Genomic DNA, 23,138 nt, shown 5'->3' with positions numbered 1-23,138 from the left:
GTGTTGTAAAGACAAGAACACGAAATTGTGACCTAAACGAAACGAAACAGGATCTGTGTTTTAATCAGATTTGCAGTACTTTATCTCCAAACTCCTTGAACGATGAGTGTGATTGTTGATTGATTATTTTCTTATCTTATCTCCAAACTCCTTGAAACACAGATTAGCGTATTGTGTAAAGACATTATTGATTGGCAGAACGATGGGTGTCATTGTGGAATGAATGTCTCCTTACCTTATCTCCAAACTCCTTGAAACAGAGATCAGCATATTGTGTAAAGGCATCAGTGATAAAACTATCTGTCCATCCACCACGATCAGAAAGAGCTTGAGGTAAATCCCAGTGATACAGGGTGACAACAGGTTGGATATTGTTGGAGATTAACAGATTAATCAGATTATGATAGTAATCTAATCCGGCTTGGTTCAATGATGATATAGTACCATTGGGTAAAACTCTGGACCAGGCAATAGAAAATCGATAGTGATTCACCTGAAATACAATTAAAGAAATGAAATGGGGTTTAACGTCCTACTGTTCGGCTCCGACTGAGCATACGCCATACAGTATCTATTCAGTATGCTGTGAGAGAAATTTTGTCGGGCAGCGGCACTATGGGCCTAAGGCCTACTCTTATATCGAATTCCATCAATGAAAGTTGAGCAGCAAATCTGATCCTAATCCAATAAATATCGCAGGCTAGCGATGCCATCGAGGGTTGATTATAGTCTAGATAAGTTAATTAATGTCTGATTAATAATTTAGATAACATTTCGGGCCTAAAGAAAGACCTGCAATAGGTAGATTTAGCTCTTGCATAATGTATGTTTAATTAAGTCTAATTAATAATTTAGATAACATTTCAGGCCTAAAGAAAGGCAGATTTCGCTGTTGCATAATGTATGCTTAACCTGATTTAAAATGGCTTACACCCAGATCTCTCAATTTATCGACATCTTCTTTATATTTATGGTAGCTATCACAAGCTATCTGTCCCGTTTCTTTACCATAAGATAATCCTTTAGCTGTTGACGTATCCCAGACACTCGGCCCTTTACCTAAAACACAAGAATATAAAAACGTGATATAAAATATATAAAGGATTGAGTATTGGGGGTGGGGGCGGTCGCTAAGTGGGTAAGACGCCAGCTCGCTAGCCCGGAGGTCGTGGTTTCGCTCCCGAGAAAGTTCATCGGGATATTCCGGCGTGGTTTCCCCTTGTCAGCGGTGCAGGACGGAGGGTATCGACAAAGACAGCTATATAGTCGTTCAGATGGGACGAAAAGTCGAGGTTACGTGTATGCAGTGGAGTGCACGTAAAAGATCCCATGATAGTTTCAATTGTAGCACACTGTATGCCTGTCGTTATTAGTCCAGTCGGAGCAGAACAGTAGGACGTTAAACCCCGTTTCATTTCAGCTATTCTAGGTATTTTAAAAGTCTAGCTGCAAACTCAAACCAAAATACTGCGACAGATGGATCTCTAAATTGAGTACCCGTCCGAAAGGTCTTTACAAAGATACCATGAATTGAAATTCGTCAAAACCTGGAATCCCTTTTGAGTTATATATAAAATCCCTTGATCAGACTCTGTTTAATTCGATTGAATCGAAACCTTGGGATTATCTACCGTTAATATCCATCAAAAAATGTATTCAAATCCAGTAAATACCGCAGATAAACGATGGCATCGAGAGTTGATTATGGTTTGGATAAGTTAGTTGATGTCTAATTAATAGTTTATTCAACATTTCAGGCTAAAAGAAAGACCTGTAAAAGGCAGATTTAGCTCTTGCAAAATGCATGTTTAAATTAATTTTTTGCGTGGATAAAGTCTTGAAAAATTCATTATTGAGAGAAACATGGAAATAATGATCCGCGGAAATAAGTTTTGACGAACATCTTACCGTCCGCGTTCCATCCACCTTCTATCTGGTAAGCGGAAGTAGCACAACCCCACGCAAAATCAGCCGGGAATTTTCCATAATAAAATTCATTTTCCATCTGAACTGCAGTTCCTCGTCCACCTTTACCCGTATATCCGGGCTTAAATGCATTGTCGCTTGCCAACAGTGAATACCAACGAGCCGATGCTTTTGCCTTTCGAGGACGTTGTGGGTCATTGAAGTCAACCTGGTGAAGACCAAATTTTTCTGAGTAACCTCTCGCCCATTCAAAGTTGTCCATTAGTGACCAAGCCGTAAAACCAATGACGTTAACATTGTCAAATTTGATTGCTGTAAAATAAAGTGCAAAATAGGGTTATATTTCATATTTCATAAAGTAATAACTAAGCAATGTCATAATGGGCTTACTCAAGGCTAAATCTACTTGTTAAGGCCAGCTCAAGTTTTGTCAAGTAATAACCAATCAATCTCATAATGGGGTTAAATCTAAATGATAAGGCCAGCTCAATTTTTGTAAATGTCGCCGAGATGTAAATAAGGTTAAGCCACGTAATTATTTGCGAGATTATAGGTTAGGGTTAGGGTAAGTATTGAGGCTAGGTCCAGGGTTAGGGTTAAGGTTGGGATTAGCGTTAGCCCTGTTTACAGTTCGTGACCTATGACGAACAATTGAGCTGGCCTTATTATTTAGCACTAACCGGTTACTCGATTGAACGTTTCGAGATTAAATTGTCTCAATTCCAAAAATAGTAGCAATCGAGTGAAAAGGATAATTTCAGAGTACAACGCATGTGTCGACTGCATAAAAGAAAATTCAACCAATAATGGCAACTGAAACATATCTGTTATTTAAAATACGTCACAATTCTACTCACGCCAACTCAGCTGTCGGAGCTGACAGAACTGCAATATGGCTGAATCCCGTATCACTTGATTACAATGCTTTTAATGCTGTCGGGACGTTTCGAATTGACAATCGAGCACCCCCAATGGTATGCAGTACACGTAATTCGCCTATTTAACATTAAACTTGATAACCGTTTAAATCGACAGCTTTGTAGGTTATTCATAACACGATGAAATGGTTTCAATGCCGATCGCCATTCATCAATGTTTAATCATTTTCCATGTCAGTGAAAGAAAAAAAAAATAAAACCAAGTACGAACAATCCAAACCATAGACAAAATTCGAAGTCCTAAAAAAACGGTATAGGCAAAATGTCCTACCTGTTGTGTATATTATCCAGGGTTCAAAAATATTTTTAAATCCAAGTCACATTTGAAAAGCTTTACATCAGGCTTTTCAAATCATTTAGTTGAATTTTTCCAATTTTTTAAATTAGGTGTGTTAAGATGAAATTTGTATCATCAATTAATTGGAATAATGTAAAATAGTACAATTTGTTGACCAGAATAAAGATTGGGACATATTATTCAGTTACAACAAGAATGATGTTGGGCCTTTAATTTATTGATACAACCTGTTAATTTATTTATTCAACTTTTGTTAAGACTCCATTTTGAAATCCGTTTATAACAAATTATAAAGTCTGTTTATTGACCTGCTTTCCCGAAGTAGACAATTTATTCTTGTGACTCAATTCTAGCCTCATTAACTCAAACAATAAGTTTGAAACGGATGCTGTTTTGTGAATAAACCTCAAAGTGTTCATTGTTAGTGATTAGAGATATAGAGCTAGAGAAATGGGGTCTAACGTCCACTCGACACAAACTAGGTCAATTGAGACTTCTGGTGTATCTCGCCGAACATAACTGATTTGAAATTAGAGTAAAAACGGAAACAATTGAATGTAAATTAGTTTATATACATACAAATTACATTATTATATGCGTTGAGACCCATTTCCTGTCAATATCTAGGTCCCAAACCTTAGCGATTAGTTCCTTTAAGAGTTTGCATGTTACAAAATTGGAATTTCTGTTCGGCAATGTCTGCGACAGATGCCTTATATTTAGACAATTGATTACTATAAGAGGGGTGGGGTTTAGTGTCTGATGGTTAACGCGTGCACGTTGGATCAGAAGGTCTGTCATTGAACCAGGCCTGTGCAGCCTCTTGTATTTTTTCCAGGTCCTCAGGTTTCCTCACATTGCTACAGACCCCTACGCGCAAGCAATTACACCAATTTTTAGTGTGTGTCGAGTGGAGGAGTGGACCTTGCCCCCCCCCCCCGCCTCTCTCTCTCTCGCCCTCTCTCTCTCTCTCTCTCTCTCTCTCTCTCTCTCTCTCTCTCTCTCTCTCTTGATTACTAAAAACAAAATAATAAAACGTTGATTGTCGACTTGAAGTAGGACTTTAATGTACCTTTTAGAGCCTCGTTGATATACAGCTTATAGTAGGTAATCCTATCTACATCATTTAATTCTCCAGTGAGGTCAGAAACACCATTTTCTGTTATAAAAACAGGAATATCGCCATAGCTATATTTAATTCTGTTAAGCATTTTTCTTAATGCAAATGGTGTGACTTTCAGCCAGCTGGATCCGGAACTGGAATATTTGGAAAAAAAAAGAAACCAATTTGCACATCAGTTCACATTTTCTTTTGTTCGTTTGTAGTAGGGCGGGAATCGACATCTGCTCCCGGGACCACAGTAGTTATATCTGGTTATATAACTTCAGAGTTTATCCAATGCAATGTTCAATGCGACTGTACTCCTTGTCACGTACAAGCGGGAAATCAAAACCACGCCACCTGGCCCAATCATGATTCAACGTCCACGTGTTAACCATTTGCCCCCCCCCCCCTCCTCCTTGTATAATATTGTTGATTATGACATAAACTAGAATAGGACATAGAGAGAGAGAGAGAGAGAGAGAGAGAGAGAGAGAGGGGAGGGAGATGGGGTTTAACGTCTACTCGACAAAAACTAGGTCATTTCGGGACTAATTAACATATGGTTTAATTTTATTTCATTAATTCGCTTGCGCGTAGGGGTCTTTAGCAGTGGGAGGAAACCGGAGGACCCGGAGAAAACCCACGAGGTTGGACAGGCAACCCTACTCCTTGTCACGCACCACCTGGGATTCGAAACCACGCCAGTTGACTCAATGACAGGCTTTATGATACAGCGCGCACGTGCTAACCATTCGGCCACCCAACCCCCCAGAATAGGACATTGTTTGGAAAATATTCCCAAAATATTTGTTTCTTGGACTGTCGCCCTTGATATGATTCTGTGAGGATATCGGTCATTTACTTGAGTTAATAGTACGTTTGTTGTTTATTAGAACAGTAGGACATTAAACACCCATCACTCTTTCCATTTAGGGATCACGGTGGCTAAGTGGGTAAGACGCTGGCTCGCTAGCCTTGAGGTCGGGTGTTTGATCCCTGCGTTGGCTGAAAAAGTTCATCCCGATTTTCCGGCGTGGTTTCCCCTTGTCAGTGATGCAGGACGGAGGGCCTGACAAGTTCAGCTGACTAGTCGTTCGGATGGGACGAAAAACCGAGGTCCCGTATACACATTGGCGTGCACGTAAAAGATCTCTTGACAGTTGGAATTCGATATAAGAGTAGGCCATAGTGCCGCTGTCCGGGCAAAATTTTCCACATAGCACACTGTATGGCGTATGACGTCTTCATTAGCCCAGTCAGGAGCAGAACAGTAGGACGTTAAACTCCATTTCATTTCATTTCTCATTCCATTTGCATGGGTTCTGTGTCTATTTCTGTTTGTTTGGAGGCGGTGCTGTTGAGTAAAAAAAAGGAACGGTTTTTGCCCTAGAGACATCAAACTATTTTTTTGTCTTTCAGGAAGTAAATAAACTGACTTAGGGGAAAACAAGACAATAAGCCCAACTTTATTTCCAACTTACCTTGGCCAATTCGGATCTGGTCCGGAAATGGTGTTGGCTTCTGACTGACCGGATGGATCATTAGATACAAGACTAGCAGTATACAGGTTCAATCCGAAAAAATCGGCACTTCCTGTGAATGATAAAGGGTTGCATTGTAATATATTACAATAGGTATGTACCATTATTTTGCGGAAATCGGCACAACAACTGCTAAGCCTATTCGACTACGAATATATGCACCGGAAAACTAAAAGGTGTGGGATTTAACGTTCAATTTTCTGCACAAATTTTGTCTGAACATTGGCGACACGACCTACTCGTATTTCTGTTTCCAGCTGCTGCCATGGGTTCTTTTAATATGTCAATATGTTCATAGGACTTCGGTTTTTCAAACCATCTGGACGACTATCTAATAACGATATTGGATCAGGTTGGCGTCAACTCAACACAAAGTCGATTCGGGAAACAACCACCAGAGGAGAGAGAGAGAGAGAGAGAGAGAGAGAGAGAGTTTAACGTCCACTCGACACAAAGTAGGTCATATCGGGACTAACACATGGTTCAATTTTATTTCAATAATTCGCTTGCGCGTAGGGGTATTTAACAGTGGGAGGAAACCGGCGGACCCGGGGAATACCACGAGGTTGGACAGGCGACCTATACTCCTTGTCACGTACACGCGGGAAATCGAAACCCCGCCAGTTGACTCAATGACAATCCTTATGATACAAAGCACACGTGCTAACCATTCAACCAGCCCCCACCCTGATCATGGGTACAGATCATAACAAAAAGCTGAACAGGTACAAATCATATTAAAATCTTATCGGATATTTATCCAAATCCAGAACCTGACATTCTTAATGAATATTTCTGTTGGCGTATATCAAACATACCTTTTATCATTTTGATTTCATCTTGGGTAAAAGTAGGAAGACGATTTGGAGCCTTATCGGCAGATGATTTTTCAGCTACTATTTGCTTAACAATGTCTGGAAAATCCCCTGTTCCATATATAGGATTGGCGTAAATCCCATGACCAAACTCTGCAGATCTAACAGCAGCTTCCACATCAGAATTGTCTAAAGGATTTTTAGGTTTATCGTCTCCTGCAGATATTACTATGCCCACCATTCCTGAAATTATCCAAACAATATTCCACGAGTTACACACTGGGTCATATTATCTATTTCCGTAGACCCATTAGATATAAATGAAACGAAATAAAATGGGGTTTAACGTACGACTCCAATCACATGTACTTAAAGGAAATAAAATTGCATATAACATCCTAATGTTCTGCTCGAACTGACTTATTGAAGACGGGCACATGCCATACAGTGTGCTATGAGGGAAATTTTGCCCGTAAAGCGGCGTTACGTTCTATTCATTGGTGTGGAGTATTTTGCGAGATAAAAATAGCTTTTAATCAAGTTTTACCCGTGGAAGTCCTCCGAGCAGTTTCATATCTGGCTTTCCCCGAATCACTATTTAAGCAATTTCCAGAAAACAAATAATGGTTAAAGGGGGGGGGGGGGGGGTGCACTAATATTACAATTCAAGTAAGAGACCTCTAACCCAGATCACATTTACCTTTTCCCTTACAGCGCGACTAACCCAAAACAAAAAAAACCAACATTTAAATGAAAAACAAAAATAACCCACCCAATGAAAAAAAAAATAATAAACCAGTCAGAAGAAAAACAAAACACATAATAAAATGGGATTTGGCATCCTACTGACTCAACCGACTAGGCTAATGTAGACTGGCATACTCCATATCCCGGGTACGAGTGTCAATTCAGGAGTTATGATTTACCTTTCTGTGCAGCTTTGAATTCTCACCTTTCTGTTAAGCTTTAAATACTTACCTTTCTGTGCACCTTTAAATTCTTACCTTTCTGTGCACCTTTAAATTCTTACCTTTCTGTGTACCTTTAAATTCTTACCTTTCTGTGCATCTTTAAATTCTTACCTTTCTGTGCACCTTTAAATTCCTTCTCATAGAGTCGATATGTTTTCCCGTGAGCTCTTAACATATTATAATCCACACGATAACGAGCTGTAGTACCACCCTTTATTCCAGGAGCAAATACACCATTCTGATAACCAATGACGGAGATGGACGCGGGTTCATTGATAGTCATCCAATATTTTACCTGTAGGTAAGCAAATAATGAAACGAACTGGAAGTAGATTTAACTTTGTAAAGATGCGCTATGCAAGAGCTAAATCTGCTTATTGCAGGTCTTTCTGTAGGTCTTAATTGTTATAAAAATTATTAATTAATAAATAGACATTTATTAACTTGTCAAGAAATAAGGAATTCTCAAGACTATAATCAACTCTCGATGCCATTGGATGCTCGAGATCTTCAACATCATGGCCGGTTAATGATTATTGGATAATCGAGACTTTGTTTAACATCGTAATAACGGTAGCTATGACAATAGAGACTCGTCTATTCTTCAAACAACCCTAACGTCGTTCAGTCTGAAGTGATTTGACTGAAACTTTCAAGATATCCCCTTTCATTATCTAGTTTTGAATTATTTTTGCGAGAATGGCCAGCTCTTTATCTAACCTTACATAATGCATCTATTTTATTTGTCGGCGAGCCCTTGTCATCTATTTCTCCTTGAAAGACCAACACAGTGCAATAATTAAACAAATTACTTTGTACAGCAAAATAGTAAAGAAGAAAGGTCTAATCGAAAATCAAAATAGATCGCTATGACGTTGACGTCGTTCGTGGGGCTTAATGTTCGCTATGAATTCATCAAGGGGTAGGGCTTCGAGGGTAAATTTCTAAGCATACGGGTTGCACACCCAGTAAGGTCGGGAACCGATCTTCAGCGTTCATTAGACAACCAATACGTACCTTTCCACCAAAGGCCTTGAAACACACACGGGAGTAATCAGCAAACCAGTCGGCTATGGAATCGTTTAACCATCCTCCCTGTACGGACAATGCTTGAGGTAGATCCCAATGATACAAACTAACCATTGGTTGTATATTATTAGCCAGTAGTTCATCAATAAGTTTATTATAATAATCAACACCAGCTTGGTTCAAGGAAGATGGCGTTCCATCCGGTAGAATACGCGGCCATGACAGAGAAAATCGATATTTTGAAACCTTGAAAGAAATAACAATTATCGTTTAAAACACAATTATATTATTAAAGTGCTAGTTCACAAAGGATTCTCAGACTTAAGACTTTTCTCAAAATTGTTCGCCTTGTTTTAACTAAAATATAGCCCTTGATAAGTCTTTTGGTGATTTCATGTATCAAGTAGTGTGCTATAGCAGGGGCATAGTGAGAGGGACGCAAAATCATGGGTCACCATACCCCTGTGGCATACTGCCTCTATCTATATACCCGTATTTCTATTTGCCCTGGGGTATACACGGGACCTCGAATTTTCAACCCTTATAAAGATGCTTTTCCGTGTGTGTTCCTTTGTCATGCAGTATTAACACTATCAAGGCGGAACCCTAGTGTTTCGTCTTATCCGAGCGCGTTTACTTGCAAAGCCACACATCTTGAAACCTAGACATCCATTGCTATCCCGAGTATAAATAACATCTTGACCTTTATATTCTTAGATATAAATACTGTTTTAATACCATCTTGACCTCGGTGTTCATGGATATAAATATAGTTTTAACACCATCTTGACCTCGGTGTTCGTGGATATAAATATAGTTTTAATACCATCTTGACCTCGGTGTTCATGGATATAAATATAGTTTTAATACCACCTTGACCTCGGTGTTCGTGGATATAAATATAGTTTTAATACCATCTTGACCTTGGTCTTCGTGGATATAAATATAGTTTTAATACCATCTTGACCTCGGTCTTCGTGGATATAAATATACTTTTAACACCATCTTGAACTCGATGTTCTTAAAATTACCTTCAGATCTTTGAGTAGCTGTACATCTTTTTTATATTGATGATAACTATCACAAGCTACATCCCCTGTGTCATTATTTACAACATTACCAGGTACATGACTAAATACATCCCATATACTCTTACCCTTTCCTATAAAACAAAATAAAATAAATACACCTCATATACTCTTACTCTTTCCTATAAAATAAAATAAATTAAGGCCCCCACGTGCAAGCGAATTATTGTAATAAAATTGAACCGTATGTTAGTTTGGGTCGAGTGGGGATTATAAAACTCCATTATCTTAGGCAATCAAAAGACTGCATTCTTAAAGTAGTTCAGTGAATTTTTGTAAATAAGGCCCCTGGAGCACCTAAAAGTTGTTTTAGTATTCCAGCATCACCTAACAGTTGTTTTAGTAATCATCTAATTTATGACTCACCTCCTTCGTTCCATGCACCTTCAATCTGATAAGCAGCAGTTGCGGTTGACCAGCTAAAATTAGCAGGAAAATCACCATACAGAAACTCATTTTCGTAAGGGACCAGACCGGTGGCCATTCCTGCCGGTCCCGGATAACCGGGCAGATATCCGTTATCTTTAATGACCTGGGCATAATAACGTCCAGAAGCCTTCATGGTCCTAGGTCTGTTCGGATCATTGAAGTCGGTCTGGAACAATCCAAACTTCTCTGTCGTACCTCTTGCCCACTCAAAATTATCCATTAATGACCAAGCTACAAATCCTCTTACGTCACATCCGTCGAGTCGAATAGCTGTAAAATATAAAAGTAATAGTTTCACACCCACCAATCAGTACGCCGTTTATCGGGTCGATATGCACGAATAGAACGGAGTTTAACGTTTCGTCCATATAATCTTGAGACTTAAATCTGGTAATATTTATGCCTACGTATATAAATTCTAAAGGGGGAAACATGCACGGAGAGTAACGTTTTCATCTACGTCTTTTTTCAAATTCCGAATTTCTTATATATCTCACAATCACATGGTTATCATAAGGCCTGCTATATAGCTATGTGACCGGTCGGAAATACAGATCTTTAACGTCCTGCTGTTCTGCACCGATTGAGATAATGAAGAATGAATACGCCATACAGTGTGTTATGAGGAGAATTATGCCCAGAGAGTGGCAACATGACCTACTGTTATTTCGAATTCCAACTGTCAAGACTTCATTTACGTGGACATCAACATGTACAGGTGACCTTGGATTTTCATACCATCCGATTGACTAGACACTGTTCTTGTCCTCCTACCTACGGGGTTAGATTGCCGATTGTACGTGACATGGAGTAGGGTCGTCTGTCCAACCTCGGGGGTTTTCACCGGGTCCTCCGGTTTCCTCCCACTGCTCAAGACCCCTACGCACAGGCGAATTATTGAAATAAAATTTAACTATATGTTAGTCTCGAAATGGCCTGATTTGTATCGAGTTTACGTTAACCCCCTCTCTTTCTCTCTCTCTCTCTCGTTCTCTCCCTCTCGCTCTCCCCTCCTACCTACACCATGTTACGATGTAAATATATACTATACCTTTAAGCATTTCATTGATATAATCCCTATAATAATTAATTCTGTTCTGATCGTATATGGTGGCGTTTCTGTCGGACACACCGTTTTCTGTTACATATATCACCGGGTGGTTGTACTGGGTCTTTAAATAGTTCAAAACCATCCTGAAACTCTTGGGATAAACTTTCAACCAGGATGAACCAGAGCTGAAAATATACATAAGGTTTGTCTAATGTTGTTTTATGGCCAATCTGATTTCCCGAATAATGGGCGTAACTATTCTTGGAAAAAAATCCACAGTACATCAATCCATAGCAAGATGTGAATGGACTCTAGATTGGGATGCAATGATGTGTGTAACACAGATCATGTTACAGACTGGTTACTTACCTTGGCCATGCGGGATCAACTTCTGTTACTACATCTTGGTCACTAAAATAAGATGGCGGATCAGCAGGTAGTTCTTTTCCATAAACATAATTACCAGAATAATAGTTTAAACCCATAAAATCAGCAGTACCTGTAAACATTACCAAAATATTAGTTTATTATAAACATAATTACTATAATAATAGATTAATCCAATAAAATCAGCAGTTCGTGTAAACATAATTTCCAGAATAATAGAATAAACCAATAAAATCAGCAGTTCCTGTAAACATAATTACTAGAATAACAGTTTAAACCAATAAAATCAGCAGTACCTGTGAACATAATTACTATAATAAAAGATTAATCCTATAAAATCAACGAATGTAATCCGCATTGAATACAAAAGTAGAAGATACACTTGAAGACTCTAAATTATCATTACACCAAAGACTGGATACTAAATCTAAATGCTATCGGAGATAAAATGAAATAAAATGTGTTTTATGACACATGAGCACCAACCGGACCATAAAATCAACAGTTCTTTTAAACATTACCAAAATATTAGTTTATTATAATCCGTATTCAATACAAAGAATTAGAAGATACAGTAGAACATTCAAAATTATCATAACATCAAATACTGAAATTACAACTAAATGAAACGTCGGCACCATGTGGACCATATTTCTCTACCAGAGATACTTCACAATTTACGACTCTACTTCTATTCTGTATGCCTCATCCGGTGTTCTTGCTGGGCACTAAGGTTTTCTACCAACCCCGAGCTCAAGATTATCAGTGTACCTTGATTAAAATATAGCCGACGGGTTTTCGGCCCATCAGAACAACAAGAAAATAATGTTCCTGTTCATGAAGTAACTGTATTTAAAGTCAGCTAAAGTTAAAACTATTTTAACCACGCGGCATTACCTCGTATACTCTTCTTCTCTTCGGCTGTAAATTCTGGAAGTCGTGATTTTGCTAAACCAATTGCTTTGCTTTTCTTTGCAATTTGAGTTTTCATGACCTCGGGATAATCTCCGTCTAAGAAGATGGGTTTAGCAAACCAGCCATGGGAGAACTGTCGAGATCTGTCCTCTGCTTCAAGGTCGTAAGGATTGCTTGGGTCCTTGGCCATAGCAAATCCAAAGTTTAACGTGATCCCAATCGTTCCTAGAAATGAATTTAAAAATGAATAATATACAACGTTGAGGAAATAAGCTGTGGTTTAACTTCGTACTTTTCTGTCCCAACCGGGATAATGAAGATGAATAAATGCCATGTTGTGTGCTATGAGACGAACTTTCTCTTTCAAACTGCCGAGGTTTTATTTACATACACGTCAATATACACACAGGACCCTAGTTTTTTTGTCCCATCTTAACGAAAAGACGCTTTTCTTTCCTTCATAACCATTTCACTTTTGGGGGTAGTTTTTGACAGTTTTTGTCACGGGTCCTTTCATTTGAAAGTCTATGGGGGAACTTCTGGTTTATACTGAGGAACGTCGTTGATAGAACCCCATTGTCCTTCAGTCGTCAGCTAACGCAATTAGAACATGGAAATAATACATAATGGAAGACAAAGAGAAATGGGGTTTAACGTCCACTCGACACAAACTAGGTCATTTCGGGACTAACACATGGTTCAATTTTATTTCTATAATTCGCTTCCGCGTAGGGGTTTTAGCAGTGAGAGGAAGCCGGAGGACCCTGAGAAAACCCACGAGGTTGGACAGGCTACTCTATTCCTTGTCACGTACAACCGGGGATTCGAAACCACGCCAGTTGACTCAATGACAGACCTTATTATACAGCACGCACGTGCTAACCATTCGGCCATCCAACCCAACACATATAATAGGATCTTTTATTGTCTGAACGTCTTTGAACAAGTAATGTAAAGTCCTTACCATTTTGCTTAGATCTGAATTCCTTATCGTAAATATTATAGGCTTTAGCATGGGAACGGATCATGTTATGAGCTGTTATGTAGACGTTTGTACCAGGACCATAAAGACCTGGAGCCATCGAACCATCTCCATAACCCTGATTGGATGCAACCCAAGGTTCGTTAAATGTAATCCATGATTTAACCTGTAAACAACAAGTTACAAATATTATATTTCAACCCATATGGATAGACGACCGCGTCAAAAATGTAATCCATGATTTAACCTGTAAACACCAAGTTACAAATATTATATCAACCCATAATGGCTCAGTATATGGATAGGTGACCATATCAAAAATCAACTGAAAGGAAATGAAGTTAAATGTCTAAGACACATGTGGCGTCATTCTTTGGTGTTGGCGTACCACTTGCGTCGAATAATGGTACTGGCAGCGTGCTAACAGTAAGTTTTCTAAACTTGATGAAATATTAGACTCGCGTGACGATTTCATTGAAATGCACGTGTGAGATGCAGGGCCGTAACAAGTGAGGGCTCAGAGCCCCCTTTGCCCTCCTCTGCAAAAAGTATCGCCTTCGTGAAAAAAAATTTCGACCATAAAAAAATAGATATACATTGTCCGTCAATTTTACAGCACCCCTTAGAACACTTCCCGCCTCCCCCGTTGCTCTGGGATAGTTACGGCCCTAATGAGATGTCGAGCAAGGCATTGCGTAATACATTGATTTAACCCCCTGGCTAATGTCCTCGCGCAATATCATTATATTACATATTGTCTCGCCTCGACCATTAAACCACATATAATTAATAAACGTCCAACCACACAATTTTCTCGTCAACAGCCTATATTGATTGCAATAATTGAGTGATCTCCCTTGCGCAAGGTAGCAGCAGAACAGATCTCTCGAATGTTTACAGTGTTTATCATAACTCAATGAATGATTTTTTTCATACTTGAAAGGCGCAATAAAAAGGTCATAAAGTATGTTTGCGCTATACAAATTGAAAAGTCTTCTTATTATTATTATTATTATTATTATATCGATATTAGAGTGATTATTCTAAATGTATTTCTGTTATACTCACCCGATCTCCAAAGTTTTGAAAACAAATTCTGGCATATTCAGCATAGAAGTCATTGATCTCCTCGTTTAACCATCCACCTCTGTATTCCAACTGTTGGGGTAAATCCCAATGGTATAATGTCACCATTGGTTTGATGTTATTCTTCAATAATTCATTAATAAGATTATTGTAATAGTCTATACCTTTCTGGTTAATGGTACCATTGGTGCCGTCTGGTAGAATCCGAGACCAGGATATAGAAAACCGGTAAGTGGTTACCTACAAATTGCAGAATATGAAATGAAACAGTAGTGTTTGGCACTTCAGAAACCATGGGGCTATATTTGGGGCTATATTTGACCAAAAATAATGGTGATCAGCGTAAAAAAGACCTGTAATAGCTAGTCTACAATAGAAAACAAATACGCTAGTACTAGATCGACTATGAACCGATCATGACGTCATCGTCGCCATCTTGGAATATTAAGTAACCAAGGAACAAAATGCCAATTTTCATCTCGATCGGATCGTACTTAAAATAGCGGCGCCTTTTGCGTTGTTGTTTTTTGTTTGTTTTTTTTTTCGGGGGGGGGGGTAAGAACGCCACACCCATAAACAACAACGTCAGCACCGACAGGTTTATTATTGAGCCAAACGCAATGATGATCACTATGGGACAAACTAGATATAGTCAAAATAATATACTCATATACATAAATGAAACCAAATATCTCAGTCTGAGCATCTAATCATTTCCTTTAGCCATATGTACTGTGCTGCCCCGAATGCACTAATGAAGACGGGCATACGCCATACAGTGTGCTATGAGGGAAAATTGACCGGAATTCCAACCGCTGGCAAGGCCCTTTTACGGGAATGTTTTTTGTCCCATCCGAACGAATATACGCTGTATTTTGCTATGCACCACTGAACTTTCTCGACCATCACTCGGATTGAACACGAGACCTTTTCGTTCGTTCGTTTCTGGGGTTTTACGTCCACTTCCACCTAAGGTGATATCGTAGACAAAACACGAGACCTACGCAGAGTAATCTTATATAAGATGTCTAAAGAAGCGAGGCTAAATCTCGATTAACAAGTAGCGTTCCTAAAGCAATACAGAATATTTGCCAGTTTTCGATATATGCATTTATCTAGATAGCACGAATGGTCAACCCTTTATATAAATCGTGCATACTGCATCTTTAATAATTGATTGACTTATTGTATAAAAACTTGGGAGCCGTGGTGACTCAGTCGGTAAAGAACGTTGTGGCTCACGACCAAGGTGTGCAAGAAACAGCGTTTAGTCTTTCAGATGGGAAGAAATGCAATGGGGTTTAACGTTTTACTGTTCTGCTCCGACTGGGCAGAACACTCGAAATCACACGTGCACGTTAGTGTGCATGTACAAGATCCTTTGGTAATTGGATTTGAAATAAGAGTTGGCCGTAGCGCCGTTGTCAGGGTGAATAACGCTTGTCCGTCTTTATTAGCCTGGCTGTGACTATAACATCCATTTAATTCCATATAACAACCCCTAATCAGGTATTTTATTTACATCGCGATCAAAGAATGTCTATATCTTAATACCCTAGTCAGTGCGCGGATCTATTTAAAGTCTATATGTATATGATCTATATATGTCTCAGGTCACAGATAACATACTTGTACTTTTATGACAACTAACATGAACATATACCACAAGCTAGACAGTCAAAAGTAGGCCGTTGAAATTCCGATGTTGATCGGTAGCATATATTACAGAAAACTGCTTATTCATGCGATTTTGTTAGATTTATACACAAGCACACATACATATGGAAAAACAGCTACTTATTTATTTGGGCGACGTTTCGAAGAGTATTCTCCCAACGTTATCAACTGTTTTTCCATAAGTATGTGTTTCTGTGTATTGCTCTACCCAGTTACTAAATGCCTCTATATTTAATCACAAAATAGTTATTGAACTTCTTCAATGTATAATTTCGTGATTAAAAACCTACCAATATCCCATGACTAAGCAGTTTTCTGTTATATAATTCTGCTACCCACCAACAGCGGAATCTTAAAACCAACTGTTATGGATTTGATTGAAAACACGCGATAGATGATTTAACGTGTCGTTAACTCAATATGTAGTTCATTTTACGGTTTCCACTTACACAATCATCCGGTTTTCACCCACTCATTATCCTATTCCGCCAACTCGTCATCCGGTTTCCACCCACTCATCATCCAGTTTCCGCCATCTCATCAACCTATTCAACCCACTCATCATCCGATTCCACACGCGTATCATCCACCCACCCCATTCCACCCACTCATCATCCTATTCCGCCAACTCGTCATCCGGTTTCCACCCACTCATCATCCAGTTTTCGCCATCTCATCAACCTATTCAACCCACTCATCATCCGATTCCACACGCGTATCATCCACCCACCCCATTCCACCCACTCATCATCCTATTCAACCCACTCGTCATCTGGTTTTCAAACACTCGTCATCTAGTTTCCGCCATCTCATCAACCTATTCAACCCACTTATCATCCACCCAACCAATTCCACCCTGCAGGTCACGTGTTCGATCCCTGCATTGGCCGAGAAAGTTCATCGGGATTTTCCAATGTGGTTTCCCCTTGTCAGTGGTGCAGAACGGAGGGCCTGACAAGGACAGCTGTCTAGTCCTTCGGATGATACCAAAAACCGAGGTCCCGTGTATACATTGGAATGCACGTAAAAGATCCCTTGGCAGTTGCCCGGGCAAAATTTCCCTCATAGCACACTGTATTGTATATGCCCGTCTTCATTAGCCCAGTATAGGAGCAGAACAGTAGGACGTTAAACCCCATTTCATTTCATTTCATACATCATCTTATTTAAACAAAAGTTATGGAATGTGTTTGAGTAGCACATTCAACCCTTGTCTGAAGAAGATGCGTCCAAAACGTAGTGATGCACCCCACCCCTCTCTGTCAATATGCCTAGCCTCGTTCTTGGAGTCCCTTAATACAGATGGCACTGAAACGCATTATGGTACAAATGGTAAGATGTTTATTTTGTCTTTGAATTATATTGAGTTAGAGACTTGGCTACTTTAAGCATATATCCCCGACCGTGGTCCTATCTGCTACCCATTTTTCAGTTTCTTCGTGAGAGAAGTGTTGTTTTACACTACGCATCCATTCACTTAATTTTGACATTTCTTTACGGTGTCTTGCCACGGGATTGTCTTGCCGGTTTTGTATTGTGTGTAGCGTAGTTCTCCTACATTTATAAATCTGTAACAGTAAATCTCTTTGATCTTTGGGGTATATTCTATGCCCGAAATAACTTGCGGTCTGAAAGTCGGGGTGGCTTTGGATATATACAGGGGAATTTGGGGTTATTCTTCTGAAAGTTTTCTTTAAACCTGTAACGGGTTATTCTTCCAGGGTAGGGTTTTTTTCCTATAAGAAAACATGATATAAAGCTTTTCTTACAGGAATTCTGTGATATTCTCATCTTGCGTACATGTAAACATAGACGGTTTATAAGCAAGATAAAGTCCTCGACTTCGGTTATGCTGGGGAAGAAAGACTTCAGAAAAAAAACCTCAACAGAAAAGCTCGGCCTGGCGGCCTCAGTTTTTCTTTTTCTCGGGTTATCTTCTTCAGTTTTTCTTTCCCCAGTATAACCTCAGTCTCATGAGTTATCCTACTAGTTAAATTCCCACATTTAGATAATAACGCACCTGTACTACACATCATTTATTAGTAATTACAAATGAGTTAGAAATTCTATTAACTCTATTGATTAACTGTAGAAAGGTATTTACATCATATTACTAGTAATGGAAAAATGATCTAAAATAGGTCGTTAGTTTAAAAGCATTGTCAATATTATTTATTATGGGTGTGTTTGTGTGTGAGAGAGAGAGAGAGATAGAGAGAGAGAGAGAGAGGGAGAGACTAACATATGGTTCAATTTTATTCTTTATAATTTGAGTGCACATAGAGGTTTTAGCAGTGGTAGAAAACCAAAGCACCCAGAGAAGACCAACAATCGTGTTTAAACCCGTCTAAATCTAGAGCATCCGAGGACATCGAGAATTGATCATGGTCTTTGCAAGTTAATTAAATAATTTTTATAACATTTAAGGCCTAACGAAAGACAGCTCTTGCTTAATGCATCTATAAATAAGAAGTGGTTATTACCCTGATCAAATGTCACTGAAACTGTTTAAACATACATTATGCAAGGGCTAAATCTGCCAATTGCAAGTCTTTATTTAGGCTTCAGATGTTATAGAAATTATTAAATTAGACCTTTATTTACATAACAAGCTCAAAATCAACTCTGTAGACCAACGGATAGCATGGATACAGTTTGGATTTAAACAGTGGTGATGAAAGGCCTGCCAAGCGAGGCTTCCATACCCATTGAGCATGTTAATGTTACTTGATAATCGAGAATATGAGGGCGGAGTTATCGTCTGTCACTCAAACGATCGCCAATTCTCATAGACAGTGGAGACACAATTGGTGCCTATTTTTAGTCCAAACTTTCAACAGTGACAATTCCGTTCAGAACAAAATAATTTGACTGAAATTTTCAACATTTTCTTTTTTTATCATCTATTTTTGAATCATCATAGCAAGAATGGCCAACAGTTTATAAAACTCATAACTAATGTATCTTTAAGATAAAAAAAAATCTGTAGGAGCTCGATCCCCTTACGCATTGGGTGGGGTTATTAAAACCATTAGAATTGTACACATGGTCCCAGCCAAGAATAAGGAGAAATAAAAAAATATCTTATCCATTGCTTCAGACACATCTTTCCATTTGATAGTATCTTCGTCGTCAAGCCTTACTCCATCTTTATTAAAGACATAAATTTTGTTATTATAACAACCCGATTCCATGAATCGCACAAGACCATGCAACCACGCGGGAACGGGTTGTTTCGAATTTCGCAAATGTTTAATTAACATAGTCATCAAGACGGACAGAGTGTTGACAAGAATCTCGCTGGATACGTAGATGGTGATGTAAGGTATACGGATAGAAGTCGTTGGTAACTTACTGCTTATGTCACTCAACAGCAGTGACAGGGCTAGCAGAACTGTCAGAACGTAGCTCAACTTCTCACCAGAGTCTCCTGGTACCGCAAACACAGCCACGTTTACAAATGACAGAATGATAACTGGCAGGAACACATTGAGCAAAATGAAAGCCGGGCGTCGACACAAGACGACTTTGATCAGAATTACCGATGGTAGCGATTCGTGTTTATTTGTATTATTAACTCCCATCATGTCAACAACCATCCACTCTCCATTCTCTTGGATTTTTGCGGTTCCAAAGTCGTCTTTTATAACGAGCTGCAGGCGATTTTGTAAGAAATCGGTGGGTGAAATTCTGATTTCACAAACCTGTTCATCGAACGGAAATTTGGTCATATCCAGTTGACATAAATTAGTAAAAACTGCTGCTGGATTCCACATCACTATTCCAACTTCGTCTACCGAATACGGGTGAGATTCGTCCAAAAACAAGTTCCTGCCTTTAACTGAGTCGATAACTTTTAGTTGTGGTAGCCATCGTTTCTCGTCAGGGATATTTACAAGTGTTATACCACCAAACTCATCGGGATTCCACCTCAATAGTTCATCTCTCCATTGCACTCTGAACACTACATTATATGTTATTAATTGTCTGACTTCGTCTACGTCCACAATACCTTCCATAGCAAACTTCACACTGACCACCATCTTCTCAGATTGGTTTCGTATTGGCCTTATCCATTTACTGTAATTGGACAGAAGATGGGTTTCAAGCTGTTGAGCATTCTGAAATGTAGCTACGCCTTTTGAAGTCTGAGAACCGCTGGAACTTTGCTCAGATCTCGGTGGTTTTGATTTTGGTTTTGGTTTTGGTTGGTCTTTGGTGTCTTTCAATTCAGATTCTGCCGATTTACACTGAACGACAAACAACAGAAAACTTAGCACACACGTTCCTGAACAATATCTCCACATCGTCAGTATTGCTCCGCGCAAAACAGTTAAGTGTTGAATAAAACGAATTGTGCCAGATCGTACCAGCTGTCATTACAAGTGAACACTTTTATGTTGATTGACATCAATTTTGTCAGATCACGAAAGCCGCCATTAGACTAAACAAAACGCCATAAATTGTATTGATATAACCCATTACCAAGCTAACAGATATCATACGATAATCGTCTGAATTGTATATATTTTTATCTGATAAATTTCTACTTTCATTAAATGGATGCAAGTATATTTAACAAGTATAAAACATAGATGTAATGCGTTGCTTAAAGCGACAATTTCATATTTTTAAGTCATATTTTTAAAATGTATTAAAATAAAGCCCTAAAATAGATGACATCTATAAACAGTCCTACCTTGTTAAAGAATAATCCTATTAATCCTATAATTCACTATTGCCAGTTTGGAAATTGGCAAAAATATCATTTTTAACTTCAAATTCAAACGTTTGGTGATGGCTATTCATGGTGGGAATAGAAAAACAAGGGAGGTAATTGTGTTATTATTTCCGGGGTGAATGATTTTTTTAAGTGTGAGAATGATACCTATGATCGTATAATAGTGAGTTGACAACCTCGAGCAAAAGACATAGAAATAATCCTATAATTCTCGCTTTAATAATGATGTATTGATTTGATAAAGGTATATTATTGTCTATCTTGCACGCCGCATATTAATCATTGTGTTCATGGGATTAAATGCACGTCAGAGTACGGTTACGCTTTTCGAAACGCCTGATAGCAGTTAGAATACACTGTTTTTATTGTATTTAATTACTCTGAGGTCATCGTTCATATTTTTCAGCTCATCTAACAACAATTTAGGTTTTTGTTTTATATTAATAGATGGTGGAATTCTTTTCTTGGGTCAGTAAAGTAGATGTTGTATTGATTTTAGCAATATCTCTATGAGCACCGCTTAATTCACGATAAAATATAGTTAAACATATATTATGCAAGAGCTAAATCAACCAATTGCAGATTTCTCTTTAGACCTGAAATGTTATCTAAATTATTAATTAGGCATTAATTAACTTATTCCGACCATAATCAACTCTCGATGGCATCGCTAGCTTGCGACATTTACTGGATTGCGATCCCATTTGCTGTACGACTTCCATTCATAATTTAATCATGAAATGGATGATCGAGACTATGTTGTTTTACCGTACAGACTTTCGTAATGATGATCGAGACTAGGCCGAAATTTCAATCGCTTAATTCTCGGTTCATAGTGGATCAATTTGAATGAAATTTACAGCAAATTGCCTTTACATTATCTAGTTTTTAACTATTATAGTGAGAACTGCCAGCTCTTTATCTTATTTATAATAATGTATCTTTCATTGGTTATTTGATTTTTAAGTAAGGAAATAAACCAATTTATCGGGTCACGCCTAAATCACACAATGTAGGATTCCACCAAGATTTACGTACAGACAGATAGATAATGTTGACTACAAGTTCAAATTGCCGTCATTTCATAATCCTAGTTTGTGTCGTCGAGTGGGCGCTAAACCTCATTTCTCTCCCTTTCTCCCATTCACGATAACAGACATTTTAAGTCCAAAATCGACGAAGTATATATTCTTCTTTTATTTAATGAAATGGAAAAGATTAATTGTGTACAAAAGGTGTGAACCGGAGTAGGACGGCATAACAAAACAATATACTAATTTATTTGGGCGACGTTTCGAAGAGTATTCTCTCAACGTTATGAGAATACTCTTCGAAACGTCGCCCAAATAAATAAGTAGCTGTTTTTCCATAAGTATGTGTTTTTTGTGTATTGCTCTACCCAGTTACTAAATGCCTCTTAAAGATTAATATACTAATTGTTAGATATGGCGGCCATTTAGGACAGAGATCTATTATCGAATTAGAGTTGATCGATCTCTGTCATCAGTAATGGAAAAATGATTCAAAATATGTCGTTAGCTAAAAAGCTTTGCCAATATTATTTATTATGTAATGCTAGGTTCACACTATCGTGTGATGCGTTACGATAGGATTGTCCCTAATGAGTCCACGATCTAGGAACTCCTCTAATGCTAGGTTCACACTGTCGTGTGATGCGTTACGATAAGGTTGTTCCTATTGAGTCCACGATCTGGTAACTCCACTAATGCTAGGTTCACACTGTCGTGTGATGCGTTACGATAAGGTTGTTCCTATTGAGTCCACGATCTGGTAACTCCACTAATGCTAGGTTCACACTGTCGTGTGATACGTTACGATAAGGTTGTCCCTGTTGAGTCCACGATATGGTAACTCCTCTAATGCTAAGTTCACACTGTCGTGCGATACGTTACGATAAGGTTGTTCCTAATGAGTCCACGATATGGTAACTCCTCTAATGCTAGGTTCACACTGTCGTGTGATGCGTTACGATAAGGTTGTTCCTATTGAGTCCACGATCTGGTAACTCCACTAATGCTAGGTTCACACTGTCGTGTGATGCGTTACGATAAGGTTGTTCCTATTGAGTCCACGATCTGGTAACTCCACTAATGCTAGGTTCACACTGTCGTGTGATACGTTACGATAAGGTTGTCCCT

General features: G+C 38.6%; 1 protein-coding gene across 1 annotated transcript in view; it reads right to left on the bottom strand.

The window, feature by feature from the left end:
- LOC126824536 (lactase/phlorizin hydrolase) overlaps positions 1-23,138 on the bottom strand; it is a 43,599-nt gene that overhangs the window by 13,427 nt on the left and 7,034 nt on the right. Inside the window, exons 3-16 of the mRNA XM_056101974.1 lie at positions 14,544-14,801; positions 13,458-13,641; positions 12,476-12,718; positions 11,561-11,690; positions 11,192-11,376; positions 10,078-10,410; positions 9,655-9,785; positions 8,612-8,869; positions 7,706-7,889; positions 6,623-6,866; positions 4,235-4,419; positions 1,909-2,238; positions 932-1,059; positions 236-493 (exon numbers count right to left, since the gene is read on the bottom strand). Of these exons, the coding sequence (XP_055957949.1) occupies positions 236-493; positions 932-1,059; positions 1,909-2,238; positions 4,235-4,419; positions 6,623-6,866; positions 7,706-7,889; positions 8,612-8,869; positions 9,655-9,785; positions 10,078-10,410; positions 11,192-11,376; positions 11,561-11,690; positions 12,476-12,718; positions 13,458-13,641; positions 14,544-14,801 (3,051 nt within the window). The remainder of the gene's footprint in view (positions 1-235; positions 494-931; positions 1,060-1,908; positions 2,239-4,234; positions 4,420-6,622; positions 6,867-7,705; positions 7,890-8,611; positions 8,870-9,654; positions 9,786-10,077; positions 10,411-11,191; positions 11,377-11,560; positions 11,691-12,475; positions 12,719-13,457; positions 13,642-14,543; positions 14,802-23,138) is intronic.

The sequence above is a fragment of the Patella vulgata genome, chromosome 6 (assembly GCF_932274485.2).
Source record: "Patella vulgata chromosome 6, xgPatVulg1.2, whole genome shotgun sequence".
Taxonomy (NCBI): domain Eukaryota; kingdom Metazoa; phylum Mollusca; class Gastropoda; family Patellidae; genus Patella; species Patella vulgata.
Note: the sequence above shows the minus strand (reverse complement) of the source record. Positions and strands in the feature narration are given on the sequence as shown.